The sequence below is a fragment of the Opisthocomus hoazin genome, chromosome 1 (assembly GCF_030867145.1).
Source record: "Opisthocomus hoazin isolate bOpiHoa1 chromosome 1, bOpiHoa1.hap1, whole genome shotgun sequence".
In the NCBI taxonomy this organism is placed as follows: Eukaryota; Metazoa; Chordata; class Aves; order Opisthocomiformes; family Opisthocomidae; genus Opisthocomus; species Opisthocomus hoazin.
Genome location: NC_134414.1, coordinates 99915264 through 99933617, shown reverse-complemented (window position 1 = coordinate 99933617; position 18354 = coordinate 99915264). Strand labels below are relative to the sequence as shown.

The 18354-nt window shown below is 47.0% G+C and overlaps 1 protein-coding gene across 2 annotated transcripts in view; it reads right to left on the bottom strand.

Annotated features, from left to right (window-relative positions):
• TSPAN7 (tetraspanin 7) overlaps positions 1-18354 on the bottom strand; it is a 101733-nt gene that overhangs the window by 13616 nt on the left and 69763 nt on the right. For both annotated transcript variants that reach the window (XM_075430618.1, XM_075430608.1), the window contains exons 2-5: positions 6596-6784; positions 4361-4435; positions 2811-2906; positions 828-983 (exon numbers count right to left, since the gene is read on the bottom strand). In XM_075430618.1, coding sequence (XP_075286733.1) covers positions 828-983; positions 2811-2906; positions 4361-4435; positions 6596-6784 — 516 coding nt within the window. The remainder of the gene's footprint in view (positions 1-827; positions 984-2810; positions 2907-4360; positions 4436-6595; positions 6785-18354) is intronic.

Below are 18354 nucleotides of genomic sequence, written 5' to 3'. Positions count from 1 at the left end.
TATATATGCGGCATTATTTTTTCTGTACACCTCCCTTTCTTTACCTATTTATCTATCTATCTATCTATCCATCTATCTATCTATCTATCTATCTATCTATCTATCTATCTATCTATCTATCTTTTCTGTATTTTTATTCCCCAGATTACTCCTTTTCTTCCTGTTTTCCCAACCTGCTTTCCCAACCCTATTCTGTTTTCCCAGTCTGCCCCTCAGGTGACCCCAGGGAAGGGGACACTTTGGCTGTGCTATCCTTGCAGCAGCACATGCTAGAAGATGTTCTTAAGAGTCACTGTAAATGTACCAGCAAAGCACAACTCTTGTTGTCTATCAGTCACCCATGTTTTCTCTGTTTGGGATGACAGTTAAGCTCTGGAGCTGAAATTACTGTTTGAACATAAGCAAGAGTTCGTTTGCCTCCACCTGGCTACATCTTTGTCCTCAACAAAACCCCACTGCATTCAGCAGGAGAGAGCAGAGAGGCAGGGAAGTGCTGACTAACCTAGCTCTCGTGGGGAGTCCATCGCGTGTGTCACCAGTGCTGGCGCTGGCTCTGTGACCAGTGCCGTACCTCAACCTCTGCCGTGAGAAAGGGGAACAAATCCCCTCCTCATCAGAAATGTTGCTATGCCTCGTCATTTGAGAAAGGCCAGCTTCCAGAATTTGAAAGAAAGCAGGGGCAAAGCCCGTCCTTACCACCACTCCAGCCCAACACACACGTTATCAAGCAACGATTTGAAACAAAATGCAGTTGTAAACAGCCATACGCTCCACTGGTGTACTGGATGGCTTCATAACAACTGCCTCTGGCACAACGTTACTGGTACCTTCTGGTTTACTTTAGTGGCGGCCACGGTCATGTTGCGCAGATCCTGAGTATTACAGTCACTGGAGTTCATGCAACAGCTTGTAGGGATGCCGTGTTTGAAGAAGTAAGGGCTGGTGCTCCAGTTGGTGTAGCTCTGAATGCCGCAGCAGCTCAGCTACAGGGAGTAAGAGGCAGATTTAAAACAAACAAACCAACCAGAACTAAAACTAGTACAGAATCATCACTGCCCACTTGATAAGATCATAATCAAAATAAAGACGGATTATCTCCAGTTCTGAAAAGTCGATACCACCCCCCAACCCAGAAGTACCGGGAATGTCATTTACAGAAGATGGGAGCAGATGACCTACTAAAAAAAAGGGTGTTTTATGAGCACAGCTACTACTTGTAACATTTGACAAAGGTCCGGCCACAAAGCCAGCTCTTTAGTTGAAGTTCTGGTTTTTTTTTCCGTTTGTTTGTTTCCTTTGCATATTTATTCATTACATTAAAGATGATCCTGGAAATTCAAGACAGAGTCTCACAATGTGGTCAAAAAAAACAGCCTTAAAAAACCCAAAGCATTACATAGAATTACACATAACACATACATGGTCAAACTAGTACAAACTGCTAAGGTGAAGCAAGCCTCTAACTCATCAAAATAACTTCTAGGAAAATTCACTAAGCCATGAATATAAGGAGCTCATATGTTCATGGAGTGTGTCTATGAAATCAGCTGAAAAACCCTAAGGTGGGAAGGATGATCTGCTCTAGGTGCTAAGCCAGAAGACAGTCACTCAAAGATACAGAGTATATGCTGAATTTTCTGCATGAAAAAGGCATATAAATGCAGTTCCTGTAAAAATAGAGCTACAAATGAAACGAACATTTGCTATGACAGAAACATGGAACAATTCTCAAAACTATTTAGTTTAGCTGACTCTAAGGAACTGGAAGTTCAAAATACAGGTTACTCATTACACCATCAAACAATTTGATGGCAGAATATCCTCAGTTTAGAGCAGTGCAGGAACCTGCTAACCCGGAGCAGCCTGGTTAGAGGCACAGTTTGAAACATGCTGAGGAGTCCAACATAACAGTTGTAATTTCTAAAGAAGATCTAGAAGTCATTAACACAATTACATTAAAATAGGAGCTGTTCAGCAAGTTACAATCATATGAAAAGCAAATTGGCTCATAGAATGTATTGTGAGTAGAAGGAATAGCTTCTTGATATGGTACAGTTTCCAGTAGGAATTTAAATGTGGATTTTATCGCTCTGTGTTGGAGTTGGTGGACTTGGTCCCTCATGGTTGGCACCTCCAAGTAGTCTGGCCATGCTGTGGCATTTGCTCATGTCCTGTTCCCTGCTGGAAGGCAAGAAAACCTCCCATTGCCCTGCTACCTCACCCCATGGGTCAGAAAGGCTCTTCCGCTGAGCCCCTAACGATCCCTCCAGCATGGCCAGAGAACAGTTTTCAGTGCTCACCTCAGCAGCATGTTTGCCCGCCACTTTTTCCTGCAGAGAAAATAAGACTCTGTTTCTCCCCTTAACTCACTAGGTGTCCTTTGCCAGCCTCTCACTGTACTTGTGAAGAGAACTGCTGCAGTTTCAGTGATACAGGACGCTAGATTATAAAATGCTGTCTCATCACACTGAGATTTACAACATTTCATAATCCTATTGACAGATTCCCTTAAGAAAACTTTGTTCTTAAGGGTTAAAACTGGCTCCTAAACCTAATTCAAGGTCTGGGCCCAGCAACAAGCAAGTGGGACAGGCTCTGCCTTTATTAGATAGCTTGTTGATTAAAACTTGGGCATCTGGGACAAGCATATCAGTTGAAATACTTTCTTCAGATCAGCTTTGCTAGCCTTTAATCTTGCTTGCAGTATACAGCTTGCAGATTGAGCCATCCACACTTCAGACTCTGTGATCAATTCTGAATGTATACTTTCTCTCTATTTATTAATTCTTAACACTCAATTTTAGACTTACACTTTCCTGTACGTTATCCACTGCATGGCTCCGCTCATCGTTCTTGTTGTAATTCTGGATTGCTTCAGTGTATGTCCTAAGGAAAGTATCCTTGATCTATGAGGACGAGATAAAAAACACCCCACATGAGCAACAAAACGCACAACATCTGAAGCAGTTTTTGCAGGAAGCAAATGCATTTCCAGACCTAATAAGGCACCCAAACTGGCCCTTCCCACTCATTTTTAAGTGTGTTTTCAGAGCTCCCTCTTGACTGTCAGGAGTCACTCATGCCATTTTTCAAGTTGAGTCTATTGGACACGGAAAGAAAACTACCCCAGCAAACTGCTACACTTTAAAAACCAGAAAATGACTTAACCTATGAGAAAGACATCCTTTGATGCTTTTTCACCAAACACTTTGTTCCAGCACTAAGTGCGAAGGAGGCTGTGTGCTTCTGCCTGCTCATGGATGCCTGGTGGGAGCCAGAGCTGGTGCAAACCCCTTGGTGACAGAAGTCAGTGGCACCAAAAGAAGCCATGAGTGCCCTGACCAGGCGGAAGCCCTCATGCCCAGCGCTGAAGGTATTTGGGTAAGGAACAAGAGGTCTCAACTGGAGAAGATCAGGCACGTCGCTGAGAATGGCACTTTGACTGGGTGGTAAGGGGGCTGGGTAGCAGGTGATCTGCGCAACCCACATGGCTGTGACCTTCACAAGAGACTGCCTCTCCCAAAAGGGAGCAGCAGCCCGATGTCAGACAAAATGGCAATCCTCATCAGATGGAGAGGTATTTCAGGATCAGATTAAAAACTATCCACCACTTGCAAGGGTAGACACCAGAAAAGCCTACAGCAAAGGAAATCCCATGTCAAAAGAGACTAGAAAACCAGTTAATACAAAGAGAAGAGACAAGGAGGGTCTCCAGAGTTGTCCTGGTTCAGCACTAATGGCATGTAGGTCCACAGACTTAAACCCAGAGATAGACCTGATTATTGTGGATAAAGCAGAAGTACTACTACAAATCTAGACCATCATGGTTTTCTAAAGCTTCTTCCTGCCCCAGTTTCCTACCTCACTCTATTTCTAATCTCTCCTTATTCTCAGGATAGAAACAAAATCCCATCCCACTCCCTTCCCTGCAAAAAACCAGAAAAAGATTTACAAAACATCGGGTCTGGTGTGATGCAGAAGTGCTCTCTGCCTTATATAAACAAGCACTTGCCTGGCTGAAGAAGCTGTGTTTAAGAAAAGTATTTAATCTGTTTTGCAGTTCTCAGCATATGTGAAAGAGTAAAGAAGATCTTACACAATGGACGCACAAAAACCGATGGCTCCAGAGTAAATTATCAGGCAGCTGAGGCCAAGAGCTTTGGCTAAATCCCTTCATTTGGAATCACATCAGTTTTCCAGAGCTGTACATGTTATTGTTGCACATCAGCCGCCTCCCTGGAGATGCATATGGAGCCGCCGAGCTCAGCGACCTACACATGCTCCACTCTCCAGAGAACTTCTCAGCAGCTCCTGCCCAGGGAGGCACTGCCATATGCAAACTCAGCACATTTCCACCTACCTCGTGGCGAAACACAAACCCTGAAATGCCGGCCACTAGCTCAGCCAGGAACACCAGGGACAAGAACATGGCATACTGAAAAGAAAGGAGGCAAGAGAAGTCAGGAGGTGACAGGCTTCTGTCTCAGCACTGACACTGCTCAGTTATCACATACAATTTAACTTTCCACTCTAGACACCCTTTAAAGATGTTAACAAACCAAAGGTCTTTCGGAGGCCATACATAGGTTGCTACCTGAATATACTATATGTATTTATACATCTCACAAATGATATGTATTGTCTAATTACTGGCTTTTCTGACATTTCTGTTACTACATTTCTTAGCATTCTCATATGAATTGAAACACTTACATGCCAGAGATGGATCTCAGTCACTCAGGCTTTGATCTTGCAATAAGAAACACAAACAGACCCTTTGTGTTTGCATGGCACTATGCTAAAGTAAATAGGCTTCTTCAGGTGTTTGGGTTTGTGCTTATCTATCTCACTGCTAGACTGGGATTTGTTGCCCGATTCCTAACGTTTCTCCAATGAACGAACTGAACCACTGACTTCACTGGAAATATTCTCATGGTAATACTAGACAGATGCCTCAAGTTACTTTGCTGAGCCAAGGCCCGTGTTTGGCTTTAGAAGCAGCATTTGGATCCAGAGCTAAATATACCTTAAAAATAGCGCTTTCAGTGTAGACACTCACAAACTATTAAAAATATATCTAAGCAGAAATAAAGAAGGTAATGAAAAAAATGCTACGTGGGATGGTAACATCGGAAGTTGGGGCTTCATCTTCTGCGGGGAAAATGACCTTTTTTTCTCCACATGCTAATTAAAAGTTAATTAAAAAATGAAACATTTTAAATTCTATTCAGTCCTAGTGGGATTTAGTGGAAACAAAATAATCATTCTCTGCAATTAATGCAGCTGTCAAATTACTGCCTGTATTCTATTCAGGAGAAAGAAAGTTTTGAAATATTTCTTAGCATAGAATGAAAATAAAATCATGTGCTTGGAACAGCACACGCCACTGTAAGTGGCATACCTTTAAAAAAGTTACCTGACTTACGGAGCAACCAGCAGAGCCTGAATTCCTATGGATTTATATCTTCTTTCACCTTTATCCCTCTCCCATCTGGACTGTAGTAACTTTGACAAGCCTCTAAACGTGTCCTGAGAGCACATCACCAGCAAGAGACAGCAGCAGTGCGCACCTACAACAGCATTAGGTACACGCCGACTGGCCACCAGCACATACTTGCCGACCAATCTGCAGCTGCTACCTCTCCCCTGATGTGCCACCAATTAAAGACAGAAATTAACTCTCTTTAACCTTCATTTTTTTTAAATCCAGTTCGAACTGGAGAAGCAGCATTCCATGTCTGTAGAAAATCAGCCCCAAAATATTGTAGCAGGAGATGCATTGTACAGTCAAGCCCTTTTCTGCTATCTCAGTGCATCACAAGTGCTGCTTCCACCCTTCAAATCATTACACACGTAGGATTTTGCTTCTGAATATTTCTAGAAATACAGTTTATCATACAGGTTTGCTTAACCTATAGTTACTTTGCATTTTAAGGTGGACTAGAAAACTCAGAACAGAGAAACTTATAGTGAGAGAAGTTAAACTGGACTGAGTTGTTGTACCTCTGCTTAGTGTGCCTCGAGTCCATGCTGCTTTTGAGATGAGGACAAACCTACCATACAGAGCTTTATTTTCTGGGGTTGACTTTTTTCTTTTCCTAGTGAATGTTAGGAGAAAAAGAAAAGCTGGTGTGCCTTTAGAAGATACCAACTATTTTTTTCCACAGATTTCACATCAGAGTATTAAAATGACCCCTTTAAAATGTACTTCAAATTAATTTCACGTTTATGATGCTTTGGACATTTTTAAGATATACCTATCCGTCTGGCTCACAGAAAAGCAGAACAATTGTAGAATTGCTCACAGAGTAATTCATCATCAGCATTTCACCCTGCTGCCAACCACACATGCGCCTGTATGCATTTTGTGGTAGCAAAATTCATTCATACTCAGTCAACAACTGGTTTTGGCAAAGATTTTTTCCCCTTCTTTGTCCAAAAGACACACGTGTTGAACATTAAGATCAATAAAATCTAGCTTATGTGCCTAAAACTCCATGTTAACATCTGGTGAAGCTTGGCAGGGGGTGGGAGGAATCCCAATACATCAAGGAAACCTCTCCCCCTCGTGCTGAAGGCACTCTGGCATGCTTACCAGTTTCAGCATCCATGGGCTGCCACGACAAGTGGCAAAGCAGCCAAAAAGCCCGAAGACAATGATTGTGGTACCCGTCCCAATGAGCACGTAGGGGGCATTGGTGGAGTTCTCAGCAATGAGAGAGATGTACGTGCCAAGGGTGAGCTTGCCCCAGACGCCGACTGCGAGAAGGATAACGCCTGTGATCTGCAAAGCAAGAGGAGAAAGAGTCAGGAGCTACCAGGGACGGCATCCAAATTCAATACACAGTGATCCTGAAGAGATTCTTCAGTGCTGTTGTGCTGGCAGAAGGAAGCCTCGAGACTTTTGCTGACTTCATAGGGATGGACAGAGAAAGTGAATTTCCAGCGTCTGGAGATGTTACGTTATGACTCCCACCGAGGCACAGACCACACTGCCTAGGTGATCAGACCTAGGACTAATCACCGCAAAACCGACAGTTGCCAAGGGAGGATGCAGTGCACCGACTGCAGGACCAGGCTCGCTGTCCTACAGCACACTGAGAGAGGTGGCCAACTCCATCACTCCCACCAAAAGCCAACAATAGCCGCCGCCACCTCACACCTCCTGAGTTTTGCCACAAAAACTGCCTGAATGGCAAAAACCGTCTGCTTGACGTCCCGTCCTTCTCAACGCCAAAGTTTCAGTAACACGAGCACCCCTGTCAGTGTGTTACCATGGTAAATGAGCCTTCCCCCACTCCCCAGGCTATACAGCACGGGAGCCCCTGGCTGCACAGCAGCCTTCCCCCCCGGCACGGGGTGGGAGGACACCCGTGGGCTCAGCCTCTCGCCCCAGACGCATGAGCAGAGGCTGCCGTGCCGCAGGGCAGCTGGGGCACCAAGCTCCCGGCGCCAGCAGGGATGCGGGGGAAGCCCGTGGCGTGCCATCGAGCGGTGGCCACAACGGGGATGGTGCCCGCACCATCCGCCCACTGCCACTCGATGCCGACACGCCTGCTTCGAGACTACACACCTAATTCGCTCCCACCGCGCGACCAGAAGTCCTGAGTGCCAGCCCTGCAAACGCTTCCCGAATTCCCCCAAACCTTACCAGCTCCTCCAGGCCACTGCCGAGGGGCGGGAGCACAAGAAATGTCCTGACAGCAATCTTTTGTTAGCTTTCCAAGTTTTTCTCTTGAGAACATCTTTATACTGCTGTGAAACCTTGAAATTCAACACTATCACACCAGGGCTGCCCTGCGGTTGTTGGTGGAGGGGATCCTTGTTCACAGCTATGTCGCACCTAAAAAATCCCAGCTGAGCTATGATGTAAGATCTTTCCGCTGCTTTTAATACAGGCTGATGTGAATTAATTCAGGGAAAGCCTTCACAAAGGAAAAAAGAAAAGCAGTTTCTTGGCTTTTTAACGTAGGCTGGCTCAAAACGGGCTATGCAGGGTGCACCCCCATCACTGCCTTCCCACCGTGCCCTTTCCAGGGCACTTTCCTTTTCCTTTTTCAGCACTGGCAGGCAAAGGAGCCTGTCCTCTGCTCGGCCTGTGCCTGCGGCAGTGGCAGCAAGTGCTGCTCCGGTGCGGCATTTCTCCCTCTCTGGAGAGGGAACTTCGTTCAGCAGAGCTGCTGAATAATCAGAGCCTCCCAAAGGAATTACCAGGAGCAGAGAGGATACAAAATAGATGCTCTGAAGAAAGATACGGGGGGAGGGATGCAGAGGAAGAAAACAAACCACAAAAAGGGAGAATAAAGAGAGGAGACCAGACAGACAAAAGCAAATCAACGTGTCCTCAGAGACAGGAGATCCTTTCTGTACCAGAGCGAAAACAATCTCACCTGGCAGTTCGGGCACTTCCCAGCTCATCCCCTTCCTTCCCCACCGCCTCCCCGACCTGTAGGGAGGACATGTCCCCACTCAGAGCATGCCGAAGCAAACTCACCGCGTCCCTCAGTCTCCCTAAGCCTCCCCTGCTCCCCCCGGCCCGCGCCGGCATTTCTGTCACACCTTTGGGACAGGACTAGCAGAGAGTTCTGCTCCCCTGCCCACGGTGGTGATAGGAATAAATCCACCTCCCGATCATCCTTCGGTGCAACTCCGTGAAAAGCGACGATTCCTTGCTCTTGTACCCCACCAACTAACAGCTCAACGTCAAAAAAAAAATCACCAAGCAGCTCACCTACCCACAGGCATCAAATGCCTGCGCAGAGTCTGGTCCCGTCACACGCCCCACTATCTGCTCCTCTCTCCCTCTTCTCCCTAACAAAAGCTTTTTCAGAGGGTGCAGACTAACCAGCAAAGTCTGAAAGCGAGCTGTGGGGGACTCGGAAATCCGCAGAACAACTTCTGGTTTCTCGCCTCCAGTTCGATGAAGGGCTGGTTTCTGTGCCTGAGCTGCTGAAAGTTTTACCGCTGTCCCCGGGGAGATGTAAAAGCAGCCTTCGCTGCCAAAATGAACAAGCAGCTTCAGATTTGAAAGAGAACTCAAGCCTTGTAATGAAAAGCATTTTTAGTCGGCTGTTTGAAACAATTACTAACCCTTTACTACGCGTTTTAAGAGTCTGGCTTCCCTGTGTCTCAGGGGGGCCTATCCAATTTATGGCACACACAGACTTTGGAAAAAAGGAGCAAAGCTCATTCCCCTTCTGTTTCTCAGCAGAGCTCTGATTACAGGGGTTTAAGGAAAGCCCGCAGTTCGTGGTGAGGTCTAAGCCCCCAGCAAGGCTGGCACTGCGCGGAGGGGATGGGACGCTCCCACGAAGACACGCTGCCTCTGCGCCTTGGGTTGCAGCGGCGCCAGCTGGAATTCTGCTGGCGAAGCGGAAAAAATAAGAAGACTTCCCTGCAAACCTTTTCCTGACCTTTATTTAACAGAGCACGAGCAGTGGTATGACTAACGCCCACCCCCACCCACAGGCAAACCTCGTTTCCTTGTTTCCAGGACACACTTTTTATCCCTATCTTTCTGCTCCATCGGGCAGTCAGGGGAACAATGGATGCACAGGCCTGTTTGGTTTGGTTTCCAGGTTTGTTTTCTTTAAAAGCAGAAGGGACAAGGGCAGACGGAAGACCAGGATAGCGCTGGCCTGAAAACAAGGCAGCAGGAATACACACCGCTTCTGCCACCCACCATCTCTACACGCGCCTTCTCCTACTCTACCTCTCACCCCAACAGGCTGTGGAAATGAGCCCTGATTAACGAAGCAATTGCTTCGTTTGACCTGAAACCCCCATGCCAGCCTAACTCTGTGTCCAGCATGACCTACTGGTCAGGCCCAACAGGTGATGTGGGTCCATTTGCATCTGAAAGGTCTAAAAGGCAGCTCAGAGCACCTCCTGCAACCAACTGTCTCCCCCCAATCCCTTCCCACTGTAGTGTTTCCCTTCAGACCATAAGCATACAGTTCAGTGACAGAATAGAAAATTATTAGGAAATCATCAAGATAAACAGTGGCAGATAGATATATGGATATGATCAATACATCTTCTGGAGACAAAATATTTCAGATATATTGGCAGGCAGAGGAGAGCGACCACGAGCATTTCGACTTTCAGAGCCCCCCTGAGCCAAGATTCACCATCCAGAGCAGCTTTATTCATAAACACCCGCAACAGCCGGCACACACGCAGCAAGAGAGCAGTGGTCCCGCTCCACTGGTGGGCTTCTACAGCAAAACCTGGCCTTCACACTGTCCCTCCAAGAATTAAGATTTGTCCTGGCAATGGTATGACAACTACAGCCTGTGCTAAAAGGGGGAGCATAAGCCCACCCCAGCTCCTCAGCAGACACAGAAGAAATGAACTGGCAGCTGCAAAGGCTACAATACTCCAAACGAGACATCCTGAGTGGTACACAAAAACAAGAATTAGCAATGGCAAACAAACAAAAAAAAAAGAGTTTGCTTCTGAAAAGCAACTACAGGAGAGATCCTGCCCAAATGTGCAGAGCTGTGGGAGAACAGTCAGCAGCTGCTCTCCAGAGGGCTGGGACCCCACTCCTCCCCAGCCTCGGGGGGCAGAAGGGTTGGAGCGGCTTCTCTGAGCCCTGTTTTATGCAACACCAGCTGTGACAAGCACGAGTGATGAAGGCAATCCTGGCTTTCACCACCTCCCTCAATCCCCTCTGACTTCACGGACTGTTTGTGGGGTTTTTTTTTATGGTTTCAAGATCAAAGTCAAGAGAAGCGTGGCCAGCAGGTCGAGGGAGGGGATTTTGCCCCTTTACTCCACTCTCGTGAGACCCCACCTGGAGTCCTGCATCCAGTTCTGGAGCCCCCAACATAAGAAGGACATGGAGCTGTTGGACCGGGTCCAGAGGAGGCCATGAAGACGATCAGAGGACTGGGGTACCTCTCCTACGAGAACAGGCTGAAGGAGTTGGGGCTGTTCAGCCTGGAGAAGAGAAGGCTCTGGGGTGACCTTATAGCAGCCTTCCAGTACCTGAAGGGGCCTACAGGAAGGATGGAGAGGGACTTTTCACAAGGGTGTGCAGTGATAGGACAAGGGGGAACAGCTCTAAACTACAAGAGGGCAGATTTAGATTAGATATTAGGAAGAAATTCTTCACCATGAGGGTGGTGAAACACTGGCACAGGCTGCCCAGAGAAGCTGTGGCTGCCCCCTCCCTGGCAGTGTCCAAGGCCAGGTTGGATGGAGCTCTGAGCAACTTGGTCTAGTGGAAGGTGTCCCTGCTCATGGCAGGGGGGTTGGAATCAGATGATCTTTAAGGTCCCTTCCAACCCTTACCTTTCTATGATTCTATGATTCTACGCACAGAAGCAGCCGACTGGAGGAAGGAAGCACAGGGAAGGGCTGTCTAGACAGCTCAGCCATTTTCAGTATTTTCTAGCTGCTGTGTACCACACCATCCCCTCGCCCAGCAGCTCACGACGGGTCTGCCCACGGCGTGGGGCAAGGCAGGGTGCTGCCGCCCTCGGCCAGGGCGAACCAAGCCCACGGAGCAATTGCCAGGGCTGGGCTGGCAGTGCCCAGGCCCGCAGCTGCATCAGGGAGCTTTGCTCACTCACTGCCATTGCTGGGACCCCCCGATGTGGAGACCCTGCCCTCCTATAGCCGGTCTCTGGCCATCCCTTTCGTCACAGCACTGGGTCCCACGGATGCCGGAGGGCCCGAGGCAGTCACCTGCACTGCACACAACCAGAGCCAGGCAGGGGAAAAGCAGCCTCACAGCTTATGGATGCAAAACTCACAGCGTGGACAGAGAAACAGAAGCTGTGATTGTTACATGATGGGGTTATCCAGCTTTTTGTGCTGTCCTGTCCTCTGGTTAAGGGAAAGCGAAAAAGAAAAATACACCCCAAAATATCAGGTTTCAAGGCCTGTCATAAACGTACCCAATGCTTTGATTCAGAAGAGAGCTCTGGAGTTTTCCTTAGGCTTTATACAAACCTTGGTTTAAGCAGTAATAGCCCACAGCTGGATAAAACGGTCCAAGCACCCACCCATCCCCAAACAGACAACATCGTGAGAGACTCATGCCAGCAGCCAGAGCAGGCCTGGTTCGTCCATGCTCAGGGCCAGTCCCCACTGAGAAAATTCAGACACCCCTTGATAGCACCATTACTGCACCCACCTTTCGTTCGAGACCAGCAGCCTTGAATCACTATTTCTTTCTGGAACCAAAAAAGGGAACCCCACCCCCCACCCTGCAACTTCTGGTTCTTTCCTGAGCCCTTTCTCCAGCCTTAAACATTATTAGAAAGCTATTTCACCCTGGTTTTCATCAAGGGTAGATCGTGCCTTCCTCACAAAAATTCACTGCGGTGGAAGCCCCTAGACTCAGCTTCCTCAGACAGGAAACCCGAGATGTAGCATTCAATCTCACACTATTAGGCCTGCCCTTCATTTAGATCAAACATTTCAAAGGTTGAAAAAACCCCAGCGGAGGAGATCTCCAAGTAGGGCAAGGACTGTAAAGACAACACACAACTAGAAACTGCATTGTTGGGTGCTAGGAGGTCTCACGTCTCACCACACCTGAACTCGGGCTCGGCAAACATGGCCCAGAAGCCCTTGAGCAACAAGATGGCAGGAAATGAAGCAGGCTGGCCACCCGCTCATTTTCTAAGAAAAGCTCCACTGAAATCAAGATGTTCCCATGGAGTGTTTTAATCTAGATGAATTGGCATGTTCTGGCTTTAAAAAAAAAAACCCCAACCAGCTCTAACCCTTGCTCTGGGCATGTGTATCATGCCCACACCTCACTGGCATCCCAAGCACCATCACGGTCCCCTGCTCCTTCCCAGCTAACATCTTTGTGTGTCTTAATGTTAACTCTGTGTATCCCACATTTAGTCTTGCATCTGAATGAACTGGGGATCATCAGTAGGACAGTGAGACCGCGCATGAACCACAAAAGCACCTCTCCTCACCTTGCCCTGCCTCTCCTCAAGCATGGTGTCACAGACACATCCCACCAGCCGCCGATCTCAGTCAAAGGCAGGCTTCCTGGCTCATTTGCCTTCCTTCAGTATTAGTACAGATGTTTCCAATATTATCTGCAGCACTGCCCCCAGTTCTGGAGCTGACTGGATGTGGTGAAAAAGTTAACATGCTACAGGCAGGCAGAAATACGACTGAACTGAATGTTAGGTCTAACTTCACTTGTCCAGTAAACCATCTGCTTTTAAGAAACACACAGACAAAGATATGGCCAACATTGTTAATACAAGGCTTTATAGGAGGCAGGGAGAGGGATATTCTGATAATGCTGGGCATTGCTGGAATCTTAACAATGCTAAACACATGCAGTTTCTCTGTAAAGGGCAACAGAAAAATGCCTAAGAATTACTTTTTTTAATAGTGCCAGGACAATGATTAATCTATCTGCCCCTTCCTTCTGGGTAACAGTGACAAAATATGTAAATAAGAGGATCCAGAGAACAACTTGTGAAAGTGCATTATCTTTAATTCTGTCAGAATTAGGCAGGAAAACACCATGTACTCCTTTAAACTGAATGCACGCTACATCCTGATTGAGTCTGTTGTTTTCGTACCCCAAATCTCACAGAGCGTTGGTCGCATGGTGTGAAGTGAGCTGCTGCATTAAATCGAGATAGGAGATACAAAAGCTACTACATCTTGCATCCACAGAGATTCAAGAGGCCCGAATGCAGAGGAACTAATTTATACGCAGGGCTTCCATATGGAATATTTAAAGTTTATAATTTACAGAGGTGAATATAAAAGTGCAGCAGTAATTGCTAGTTTATTCATCTACATAATTTATGTCCTCCTGTTCATTACAGATGTCAGCTATTTTGATTCCTGAGCTTTGGCAAAATAAAACTTGGAACCCAATCCTGATTGGTATAGAGCACACAGCAATCCCTACTGCTTTCAAAAGCAATGGGAAGAGTTCTGCGTTTCTTTATCCACAGCACCGAGATGCAGGAGTGCAGCTTCATAAACCAGGATCTCATTGTAGGTATCATTTTTCGATTTAATTTCACATTTGAAACCCTGCTAAATGAATGAAAATGTGTGCAACTTCAAAAGAGATCCAAGGCCGCAGCAAAGAGTCAGATGCAAGGAAAATGCCTGTGTTGCTGATATTTTCAGCTCCTTGATTCCAATACTTCCTTTTCTAAACACCAACTTCCCTGCATTTTCGTAGACCTACACTGCCTCTACACAGCTCTACTGCAATCTTCTCCTCAAACAGGCTGGAGAAAGCCTGTACATAAAATGGAAGAAGCCAGGGGAAGGCAGACAAGTACTACTGCAATCCATCTTGGCTGAAGCTGAAAGGTCTAGCGATAGGTTCAGCAGGCTGTGAGGAAATGAGAGAGAACCAAGGCACACAGCTAATTAGATGTACCAGACATGCCCCCAAAGGAGGGAAACTTTTTCATGAAGAAAACTGTCGACCTTGACAGCATCCAGAACAAATCCTGCATTAAAAGCATTTCCACAGAGGCTTAAAAATAACTGGCCCACCTCTGAAAATTTTATAACTTTCCCAAAATAGGTAAGGGATCACATTCAAACTGCTCTTGCTTTACAGCCTGCCAAGCAATGGGAGTGGCTGGCTTTGGACCTTCTCCTGCCTCAGTCTCTGGGCTCTAATCCAGCAGGCAGGTGACTAAAACAAACATAAATCTTCCTTTGAGCTTCAATGTCAGCTCTTCACAGGCAGGAGCAAAGCAGTAAGGAAAGATAAGGATGCAACGTGGAGATGCGTGCAAGCCAGCAACACAGCTGAATTCTCTACTCTGACACGTGGTGATCTTGACCAATAATTAATAACCATTTCTGGACCATTTGCAAACTGAGAGACAATCTGTAAAGGTCACTGTGTTAGGAGAAAACACCTTCAGTGGCCATTCTGGTACATAACTGCTCTAGTGCCTTCCAGTCCCTGACTTCATCATTTCTTAACCCATCCTCCAGTACCTGACACGACAATTTTTTGTCTCCCTGCTCTTCTAGCTCAGGCCGACCCCTCCTCTTCCTCTCCTTTCTTGCGACAGTTTCCCATCTAAATAATCCCTTCCTAAGAAAACCCAGCCAAAAGGATATGAAGACAAAATGCCGTCAGATTAATTTGTCAGATTACATTCCGTCCTGCGATCCATTGCCTGGTTTACCCGAGTGAGCTGCAACTCTTTGGGCTCAGGGTTCACTCCTCCTGTTGCACGTGCAGGGTGTCCAGCACCAACGGGTCTTGCTTATTCCCTTCACCCCAGCAATCAATATTTGAGATATGATCCCCGCTGCTCAGCGTCCATCTAGTACTAGCTGCTGGCACAAAATTGATTATCCACCTTAGCTCTTGCTGTTTCCATCCAAAACTGCAATTCCTATGTATTAAATCTACTGGTCCAAGCCCTCCCTCCAGAAACTGCCATCAGTGATACCAGCGTGTGCAAACTACGGCAACGGGGAAGCTGCCTCTGCTCTCACATCGCCACCAGGTCTGAGCTGAGTATCTAGTGCACCCAGGTCAGGGGACAAAGGAAATTTTGATTAGACACACTGACGTCAAGCTTAACAACCTGTTCTTGCACAGCTACTTTCTGTAAGTGGACTACTATTTCCTTTTCAAAAATATTTTTAAGGTTCAGTGCTTTTCCTTACAAGTACATGAACAGTCGTCCTGAGTGAGGTACCACCAGATTAATGTGCTCAGAGGTTAAACTGTAGTGCTGGAAAAAAAATTATGAAAAGAAAGCAAAATACTGACTCTCAGATAGATATCGAAGTGAATACTGAGTTCTCACAGAGCTGATGTGGCTACTCACCACCGACTCTGCAGACAACAGAGTGTGTACTTATCCCTAACTTTCAGAGTGCCTCTATCAGCTACAAGGAAGTAGAGTTAAATGACCTCTGACAGGAAATGCAAATTGTGTATACAACCCAGCTGCTTCCAGGCACCCCCACCCACCCATACAATGACCACACACCAGGGTTTAACAACATTTTCCATGCAGGCTAGGGAGCAATCCCAACCAGGGCCGTGTCACTTCTTCTGCAGGGAAAACAGGTTAAAAATCACAGAGAGGTGATTACATCCTTCCCCCTGCAACCAGGAGAAGGGGCCAATGATTGTTTAATGAACAGCAGGGAAGAAAACATCAGAGTAATTTCGCTTGCTGCAGGATGAAGAACTGGATATGGCCCAAGAAGTTCTAAAAGCACTAACAAAGAGTGCATTGGGGGGGGGGGGGCACACAACACAAGAGCTTGAAAACACCCTTGCAGTGTGGCTCAAAACTAATCATTTCTTGCTAATACAGTAGCAAATACCTATTCTTATAAAATTTTCCTATAAGGAAATAATTACATGCCACTTGTAGGAAGATTCAGAAAGAATAATGAGATGTGGGACCTGATCTCCATACTAAGACCACGCACATAATGAATGGTCGTAATAAACAGCCATATTCTCATGATGAAAACTCAGCTTTATTACACCTTGCACTTACAGAACAATACTTTGAAATCTTAGTAAAATTAAGTTCTTCATCATAAGGCTTATGCTTATTTTTATGTAAGACACTTCATTAAATAAGAGAAAATAGTCTGTTTTACAGTTCAGTCACCAGCGGGTCTATTAATTGATGTATCGGCTGCAGACAAAAACGTGGTCATCTCTGGATAAAAATAAAATGCAGAAATACATTTCTGCTGGGAATTTTCAGACCCAATTTCTTGAAACGCAGCTTTAAATATGCATGACTGGATGTCTAAGGAAAAAAACTGGCAGTTTGGCGACATCAAAAGCAGCATCCCACCCTGCAAGCTAAAGCGCGTAATTAGAGAAACGAGGTGCCTTCAGCACCACCATCAGCTTGTGGAGCACGGCCTAGAGCCCTGCGGCCATTCCTGCTTCCCGAATACTGATCCGTCCCGCGTGCCACGGCTCCTACGCCTGCCAGTTGTGGTCACTTGTGAAGAAATTGCATGGTGCTCCATGGCCACTAGAACAAAAGCCAGGCTGGTGAGGGGCCAAGCCTGCTTTGGACCAAGCTTGTGGGGGCACAGTCTGTTTCCAGAGAGCGGCTGGATGGCTTCAGCTTCGACCTGCTCAGCAGCCAGAGCCTCTGCAGAGCTGCAGCCTGTGTCAGGCAGGACCACACACCTCAGGCGGGCAGCTAGTCGCAGGTCACCTGTTTGTCCAAGTCGCGATGGAAGTGGGACCGGCCCTCACCTCCCCTCAACTGCACCTCCTCTGCTGAGCTGTGGTTAGAGATGGCAGGCAGCCACAGCCTTCCTCGACACAAACTGGGCTCACAGAGCTCGGTTTTCAATGGCCTCCAGCTGGGCAAAGTCTAAGGCACAAAGCCAGGACCGAGAACTGAAGAGAGTCCAGCGGAGGGCTACAAGGATGATGAGGGGACTGGAGCATCTCTCCTATGAGGAAAGGCTGAGGGAGCTGGGCTTGTTCAGCCTGAAGAAGAGAAGGCTGCGAGGGGACCTTAGAAATGCCTATAAATATCTGAAGGGTGGGTGTCAGGAGGATGGGGCCAAGCTCTTTTCAGTGGTGCCCAGCGACAGGACAAGGGGCAATGGGCACAAACTGAGGCACAGGAAGTTCCGTCTGAACACGAGGAAGAATTTCTTCCCTCTGAGGGTGACGGAGCCCTGGAACAGGCTGCCCAGGGAGGTTGTGGAGTCTCCTTCTCTGGAGATATTCAGGACCCACCTGGACAAGGTCCTGTGCAGCCTGCTCTAGGTGACCCTGCTTCGGCAGGGGGGTTGGACTAGATGACCCACAGAGGTCCCTTCCAATCCCGAACATTCTGTGATTCTGTGAACACTGCTCAAGCTTGACACTGCACCAGTCGGTGTTTCATGTTCGCTGTCTCCGTCCCCTTCCAAGAGGTACATGATGACAGCGGAGGCCAACCATGGAGACCTGATGAAGCAGTCAGGCAGCATCTCTGCAGCATGCATCTAGTCAACACACCTCCAGGACACTCTGCAGATGTTCCACCTGTGCTGCTGAAACCTCATCTGCAGCTAAGCTGCTCTTTCCTCGATTTTTTCTTCTGAATATCCTTCTTCCTCTTATTGTGTACTTGCTCTGAAAAGGGCCCAGTCTGTCGTATTTGGCTAGAGATCTACTTTTGCTACCAAAGCCTTGCTGTACCTTATCCATGAACATCATCCAAACTCACAGCATTCAACTCACACCGCAACTGAATTTCAGCACAGAAAAAGGCTAACTGACAAGAAAGCAGAGATGGCGTTCCTGTACATGACAAAAGGAAAAGCGAACCTTCTGGAACTCAGATTAAACCTAATTAAAACCAGCCTTAATGGTTCAGGCAGCCT